Source organism: Ischnura elegans, chromosome 6 (assembly GCF_921293095.1).
Source record: "Ischnura elegans chromosome 6, ioIscEleg1.1, whole genome shotgun sequence".
In the NCBI taxonomy this organism is placed as follows: domain Eukaryota; kingdom Metazoa; phylum Arthropoda; class Insecta; order Odonata; family Coenagrionidae; genus Ischnura; species Ischnura elegans.
This window is the reverse complement of record NC_060251.1, coordinates 20,907,709-20,915,987: the sequence shown is the minus strand read 5'-3', so window position 1 is coordinate 20,915,987 and position 8,279 is coordinate 20,907,709. Positions and strand designations below refer to the sequence as shown.

Genomic DNA, 8,279 nt, shown 5'->3' with positions numbered 1-8,279 from the left:
ATCCACTCCCAGGAGGCGTCGTCGGGCTCCTATCGCGGCGGCGCCTCCTTCCTGTCCTCCCCCTTCTGAGTGCAGAGGTGATAAGCTTATAGCTTCAGACTTCGGCCCAGGAGAGTAACCCCGCGAGCCCGCCCTAGGGTTTCGAATCCACTGTCTTTTATATGTGTATAATGAATTAAATTAAATTTTTCTTTTACTCTGTCTGTGACTTGATTATTTTTTATCACGATAAAAGTGAAGGCAATTCAAGATATCTTTTGCGCCCTCCCCTTGGGATTTTTCTGTATCTGCTACTGCGTGGGAAGATTTGGAAGCTGTAGTAAAAGTGGGAGGAATTATGTTTAAATCAGTGAGGTTCTCGTATGATCGGGCGTTGATTAGCCAGTTAAAGAGGGGGCTACAGGCTCTCGTAGATGAGTTACGCAAGCGTTGCGAGGAGTAAAGCATGAGAATTAATGACGATGAGACCAAGGTTATGCGATTTTTAATGAATCGCGAAATAGGAATATGAGACCCACAGTAAAAGTAGGTGGGGAAAAACTTGAGCAGGTAGATTAATTCAACTATATGGGCAGCACTTCAGATGAAAACGGATACAGCAGTGAGGATATCAGGGAGAGAATTGCGTTAGCAACGGAGGCGTTCATGAACCGGAAGGAGCTCATAAGACGATCGTTATCTAACAGTTTAAAGAAAATGTTAGTGATGAGTCTGATCTGTAGTTCCGCGCTTTACGGTGCGTAGCCGTGGACAATTAGGAAGGACGAGAAAACATTGGAGGCCTTCCAGATGTGAGTCTGGAGAAGAGTGGAGAAGGTGAAGTGGTCGGAGAGGAGGAGGAACGACGAAGTGGTGGGCATGGTGGTTGAAGAGAGGGGCCTTCTAAATGAGATGCGGGTGAGACCAGTAGCGTAGCCAGGAATTTCTTTCAGGAGGGGGGGGGGTCAAACCAGGGTGGAAAATGTTTTAAAAACAGGGTACCAAGTAGAGGGTTTTTAACTTATTTTAACACATTTCATAGTCAAAACAATTTAATTTGTAAATTTATGATTTTTCAATATTTTGTTTTCTTTTATTAAGGAAACAAATTGTGTTTTTATATTTCGGGGGGTCCGGACCTTCCCCCTCGCTACGCCACTGGATGAGACAGGTCTGGATGGAGCGATTACTTAGCGGGGAGGTGATGCTGAAAACAGTGTTAGAGGGTAGAATGTTGTACACGTGTTTTACTGGATTGATGATTTTATATCAATTTATTCATTTCTTTCATTATTTTATCTTGAACATCGTAGTACTGAACAATTTATTAGAATTATTTCATTTTATTGTCGGCTGAATTGACTATTTTATTTTCATTGCGTCCACGGAATAGACTTGATAAAGTGTTTGGGAGTTGCGTAATACTTGCGTGTGTGGCGTAGCTCTGAGAGGAAGAAATGTGAAAATGAGGCGCCCGTGATGTGATGGAAAGAGTTTTAATGTTGGTTTCGTTCTGAGCCAAGTCTCACTGCCACTAAAAAATATCCGTACTCAATGGGCGAAAGATTCGGATACAAACAAACAAATAAATGCGCGTGTCGCTGGAGATCACTGGGGCACTGATTAAGCTCTCGTTCCCACTTTGTCTTCCCCTCCCCTCCCTCCCCCACCCGTCCTTCGCACTCAATTTCTTCCCCTCAACCCCCTCCTCACACTTCTATTGGAAGAAGACCTTTTATCTCGCTCGCTCCGTCGCACGTACATCGAGGACGATTGCGCCCATCGAATCGCAGCTGTTTCATCCGCGATTGTTTATTCTTCGAACGAGACGCTACTCGGTGCGGTGCAGCTCCGCTTCGGGTATTCAGCCTGTGTTTTCTCATTTCTTCTCGAGGATCGCACTCTCTCGGCATGTCCCGCGAAGGGCAGCCTGCGTTTTCCGCCCCCGTCAACGTCGAAGACGTCGAGCGCATCGCAGCGGCCCGCCTTCCGAGGGCGGCCCTGGATTACTACCGGAGCGGCGCAGGGGAGGAGTACACGCTGAGGAACAACAGGGAGGCCTTCAGGAGGTAAGCATCGCTTCTTTTCTCTCAAGTAGTTTCCCTTGGCAAGGATCAAGGGGGATTGATCCCCCCCCCGAAATGAAAAAAATTAAATGGATACTTTATGCTCGCTTGGTGCACGCACGACGATATTATATATCGGCGCAGGGACATGTAGTATTCCAATGCGACTTAAGTCAATAATTATCTAAGCGAATTTGTAGGTGCAGTGCGTGAAATAATAGTGCTGTGAATTAGTAGAGAGGTGAGTGACTTATGAGCCTCCTGACGGACCGCAGAATTGACATCGACACCGAGGAGTTAATTCATTTGGTCGCTGCAAAAAAAAAGCTAGAAGCCTAAATTCAATTTTATAATAATATTTTTATATTTTCCTTTAAGGTTTTATTATAAATATGTATATTTAACTGTATACGCTATTTTATTTATCTTATAAAAATAATTTTATGCTTGTGTACTATTCCATTACCCCCTCCCCGAAAATATTTTCTGGCTACGGCCTTGTCCCTTGGTAACTCTCAGTGATTGTTATAGTTAAAAAAATGTCCTGGACCGGAAATGGAACCGCGGACCTTTGCCAATACCAGCATAGAACCTAAGCTAAACCGCGCATGGTAATCATCGTGAAATATTTCTTTATGACGGCGTGGCCGGAAGGAATGAACAAGTGTTCTGACGCAATGTCTTCGTTCCATCCACGCTTCATATTTTAAAGGCAGCATTGCTTTTACGTCGGAGGAGACTCGATAGAATGTAATGCTTAACAAGGTCAAAGCGAGCGGGCAGTGGTCAAGGGGTTCTTACCTCCGCGAAATGTTTGGTAATTACGGTCTTAAGTTTACCCCCTCCAAATGGAATTCCCCCTTAAATGTTATCCCGCTCTCCTCAAAAAACTTTCTCTGGCTACGATGGATCCTGCATTTTCATCAAGTTTCTACTAGATCTACGCACTACGGGGACATTATTTCGCTTCTATTAAAAGTTCTATGGATTAAGACATATTTCATATGTTATGATAGATTTGCATGGAACACTTCGTGAATCAGCCCGGCTTCTCCTTCCTCCCACATTGGTCTTTTCTCTCTAAACAACAGTGCTTATTTCTTTTCCTTCTGTCTGTAAATCCTATTCTCTTCCTCCCCCTTTCCCTGCCTACCTAACATCCCTCCTTCGACACAACAGCTTCCCCTCTCTGCTAAGTACTCTAGCCATGTTTGCAAACACTCTGTCTCCTCTTTATTTATTTAGAGATTAATTAATTTATAGCAATCAATTTACAGTGGAACGGTTAGATCGAATAATAAATTTCACGTATTACTGAAGTAAAATCTAATGCTTTCCCTGCTAATATTATTAAGAAAAAGCTATTCGGCCTTCTAGCCTGCTATTTCTCTCCATTCTGCCAACGTTTCGGAACTTAAGTCGCGTTCCATTATCATTCCTGACCTCACACGGAGACTCAGTGATGGGGAAATGATCTACCACTGGCTCCACTCTCTGGGGACCTCGGAGGAGTTCTCATAAAGTTCAAGATAAGGAAGGGGTTGTCATGGAGCTCCAAAGATCCCAAAATTTCTCTGGGCGGGTACTTCCTGCGAGTGAAGTTGGTGTAAACGTCTTTGAAGACATATTTTCGTGATTACAGATCATTTGTGAAGTCTTTTACTTCAGTTGATCATCTTAGACTTTCATGTTAGGTACTCTCGAGGAGAATTAAATCTTGAGAAAAAGGAAAATCTTTGGAAATGGATTCACGCGGTCGAACTCTCAATAAGTTTTCTTTTTTTATCGCATTAGAGTTCACCAGCATCCAGCTTCCGCAGTTAGAAAAAAATCGAGGCGCGTGAATCAGCATGTTAAAACTGCATTGAAATTCACCGCCAGCAGTTCCTTTCGTCGTTAAATACTAGCGTTACCTCACCTCATGATTTATGTTGAAGTTGGGTGAAACAATTACCTATATCGATCAGAAACGTAAATTGCGTCTGCGAGCGAAATGCGTTTTAAATCTCCTGTGTGTGTCTCTCTTGCAAGAGAACTGTGCGTTTGACAGTGACAGCAGTAAAGTTTTCTAATCTCTCAACCATAAGACTCGGCTGGCAATGACTAGCGACGACACGATAGGTGACTTGGGACATAAATCGGCGGGCTCTGAGGACTCCACTGGATCATTGCACCAGCATCATTGCACAACCAAACCATTAGCGGGAGATTAGGACGAGGTTTTGTAGTGTTTTCTTTATGCATCAATAGAGACTTAGAAATAAAATTTCCCTAAGATCCTGAGAAAATGAGATGGAATAAACATAACCTTGCTAAGTCTCCATCGTAACTTACCGTCTCCTGAGAATGAGATGTCCCTGTATCGAATATATATTTTCACTTTCAGCTTTCTTGGTGGTAAATTGCACCATTTTCCTCTAACAATCCTCCCATTGAAAGATGCCTCCTCATAAAGGCTGTTGGAATGCTTCCAGGGGGCAGAATGTTATTCTCAGCATTTTTACGTTCCGTATATAGCAGTTTGATGAAGGAAAATGCGAAATATTGTTTGCTTGTTTTCGCCTGCACGGTTTTTTCTATTTTGTGAATTATATATTTACTTTCAATGATTTCTTTAAAAATGATAGGTTATAACCTATTAATTTTTTCATAATTTATCGTTATATACATCAATAGGTTGGTTTCCTATTATTTTTTTATTGCCTAAATCGAAAGATTACTACTACTAGAAACTAGGCCCCTGTGACGTCACGTGGCATCGTATGGGCGCCAATCTGGACTTTTTCAAATGAGGATAAAATTGACCATTTCCATTCGTCTAAACCGGTATTTCTAAAACCAAATAATTTTTATATTATGAATACACTAATGTTGGGTAACGAATCGCAATCAATGCCTTTCGTTTTCTTTGATGAAGGAAACTACCCTATTGTGAGTCTAGCGGTGCAACAATGAGGTACACGGTTTTTTTACCCTAAGGTAGTATGTAAATGGACTCCAGATAATAAGAAGAGAAGGAAAGAGATTTCGAGTAGTGCCTCTCGATCTGTTGTAACCATGGATGTAGAATTCTTGGTCCTCTAGGATCTGAACCGGGAGCTTTCTCTCCCCTGCTGATGAGTTGCGATTTTCAAATAATATTTCGGGCATCTTCATATATCTCTTGAAAACCCAAAAGCTCGGAGCTTCCGTCACGGTTGCATAGCGAACGGGAGCAGCTGATTTAAAAAAGTGATAACGGCGAAGCATTTCATGAATTAATTTAGCCCGATTCTTAAATTGCGATGAATAAAAAAATATTAATTTTTAATTTAATTAATGTGAATAAAACTTACAAGGAGCTTTTCCTCATCCTCCTCAATTGAAGAACGCGACTCCTCATACCTCGTTTTTTTGTGGTCTTCTTTGGAAAGAAAAGGTCTCTGCGATAGTCCTTCGAAGGTTTCCGCTCGGCGGCGTTGGACCGTTGAGGTAGGAGTCTTCCCAGTTTGTATCCGCGTTCATTTTGTGGCTATTGGCAAGAGGAATCAAAGTAGCTGATATCTGATGGCCAATTTCAGAAATGAGACAGAGGTGACCGGCCGGTTTGTTTACTAGTGCTTTAGCCTGGCGGTATGTATATTGTATGGCGGAAAATGTATGTCTCAGTTGTGAATTTTGGATTAAGTATTCATCTCCACAGCCGACATTTGGAGTTCAATAGATACTTCAAGAGGCCTGTCGTTGAGGGCTATGAAGTGGACCGCTGTAATCATATACCCATTGGAAGTTGTCGTAATTGAAGCACTGGAGTATTTGGTTCTTATAATGGGCTTTTACGTATAAACAAACGTTATTAATGGCATGTCACACGAGATACACGCTTTTCGGAAGAAAATTGGCGCTTCTTTTTCCGTTTTCGTGTATGTTTGACGATTTTATTAACCATCTATTACCATAGATTATTATGAAAGTCATCAAACAATATGATAGACATCTCCTCACATAAGCCATCCGCCCTAAATAAGCTAAGATCTTTTGTTTTAAGGTTGTGAATCCGACCTGTATCTCTTAAGTTAAGGGAATTCCCTCTCAGAAACCCTCATTGACGTATTAATTAACCAATCTCCTTTTGTACTGTTTCTCCTGTTCTGCTGCTTTAGACCCTGCTGTGTTTCGTCCGCCATCCTGCCGGAAAAAAAAACTATCGCGGGCAATCAACAACCTCGCACTCAAGCCCGCAGAATTCCAACCTCTCCGATCACAAATTATACTGTTACCGCGAAAAGTGAAACGGAATTTCGCATCGATAGATTGCTGCATTAATCCATTTAAAAATAAATGTTCGGTTTTCTGTCAAAAACAATTGATTCCACGTTTAGAGCCTGATCCAAACTTGAATTTAAGGGGAGTTGAAGCTTCCTGGGTGCTAAGACGATATGAAATACTCAATTAAGTATTAAATGATGAAAATTAGGTTCCCTGGGCGATAAATTATATATTTTTTGACACATTCCGTGCGGGAGACTTCTTAAACAGTCATGCCACCACCCAGCCCATGGCGAATGACTGCTTATACCGTCACGGGGCCTATGACGGTTATTTCGATTCCAAAATTCACTAACTCTTGATTAACTTTGTGGTATTCCATCATAAGTTTTGCTGGATATCACACAATTAATTATACCCCTTTTTTTACAGAGCGCGACCCGTGTTTCAATGAATTATCATCATCTTCAGGCGCAAATAAATTTTGAAATTCATAATTTGCGCCCGAAGATGATGATAATAGGGTAGTTTCCTTCACCAAAGAAAACGAAAGGCATTGATTGCGATTCGTTACCCACCATTAGTGTATTCATAATATACAAATTATTTGGTTTTAGAAATACCGGTTTAGACGAATGGCAAGGGTCAATTTTACCCTCATTTGAAGAAGGCCAGATTTGAAGAAGGCCAGATTTGAAGAAGGCCCATGCGATGCCACTCCACGTGACGGCACAGGGACCTAGTTTCTATACGAGTAGATAGGAGTTTTACATCGTCTGAGGTTACCAATGCATGCATGAGGTACAGAGCTCAGGGAAACATGTCTTAATAATCACTTATTAAAACTGCCTAAGGTCGGAAAGTTTCCTTCGTTTGCTGGGGTATTAATAATCCTTATTTAAGCCAAGCGCTACCTGCTAGCATCCTGCGTCGTATCAGCGCTCAAAGCCTCGCCCCAAGGTCACCTCACTTGCGGCAGCGGGAACCAGAACGACGTGACACGGAGTTTTCCCAACATTCATACTTAGCCGTCGCGTTTTCGCGCGCTTGAAAATTTTCACTTTTCATTTAATCGCGAAAAATAGATATCATCATTTAAAAATCTGAAAGAGTGAAATACGTACTCCAGGAGTAATAATCTTTCGATTTAGGCAATAAAAAATAATAGGAAACCACCCTATTCATAATTTGCGCCTGAAGATGATGATAATTCATTGAAACCCGGGTCGCGCTCTGATAAAAAGTAAGTGGTATAAGTAATTGTGTGATATCCAGGAAAACTTATTTCGATTCCTCCACCGTGTTGCCGCTAAGTAGGGTTATCCTTTCGGCCCGTCGTCATCAATTGAACCCCTAGCATCGTCAGGGGCGGTCTGGGGTGATCGGGGGCTCTCGGCTGGGACTCATGAAGGGGCCCCCCTTGAGGGAGGTCGGGAGTCCTCCCCTGGAAAATTTTAGGAAAATGCATGCTCAGAAATGGATTTTGACGCTATAATGGGTCATAATAACTTGATTAAAGTAAATATAAAATAGAAATTTCGTAAAAAAATGCAAGGAAAAGTGAAAATTTCACAGCTTGTAAAATATAATAATGATTTACGGTTCTATTATCTATTTAGTGAATTGGTTCTTTGAAGCCTCTCTGCAATCTAAAAAAAACCTCTTCAATAACCCTTTCAAAAAAAACTTCAGGTTCTCTTTTATCTCCTGACGCCTTTATTTTATTTTTCATACAAAATTGTTTCCTGAGTATGCTATAAATAAAGTAATTAATGAAAACTTAGAATTTTATAATAGCAAAAAAATACTTTGGTTCAAGTAATCTGAGTCTTTATTATTAGAGCTTTCACGCTTCACGATAGACAAGACAGTTGTGGAGGCCCTCAGCGATTGCCGACCAGCCGACCTGCCCCCCCCCCCCCTGATCGTCGTCTAGGAACCAGTCGTTCTTGGATCCATCACCTTTTTTTTGTTACACGCTTTAAA

General features: G+C 41.6%; 1 protein-coding gene across 1 annotated transcript in view; it reads left to right on the top strand.

Moving 5' to 3' along the window:
- Positions 1 to 1,715: 1,715 nt before the first annotated feature.
- Positions 1,716 to 8,279, top strand: part of LOC124160468 (hydroxyacid oxidase 1) — a 30,233-nt gene continuing 23,669 nt past the window's right edge. Inside the window, exon 1 of the mRNA XM_046536321.1 lies at positions 1,716 to 2,048. Within this exon, the coding sequence (XP_046392277.1) occupies positions 1,891 to 2,048 (158 nt within the window). The 5' untranslated portion in view covers positions 1,716 to 1,890. The remainder of the gene's footprint in view (positions 2,049 to 8,279) is intronic.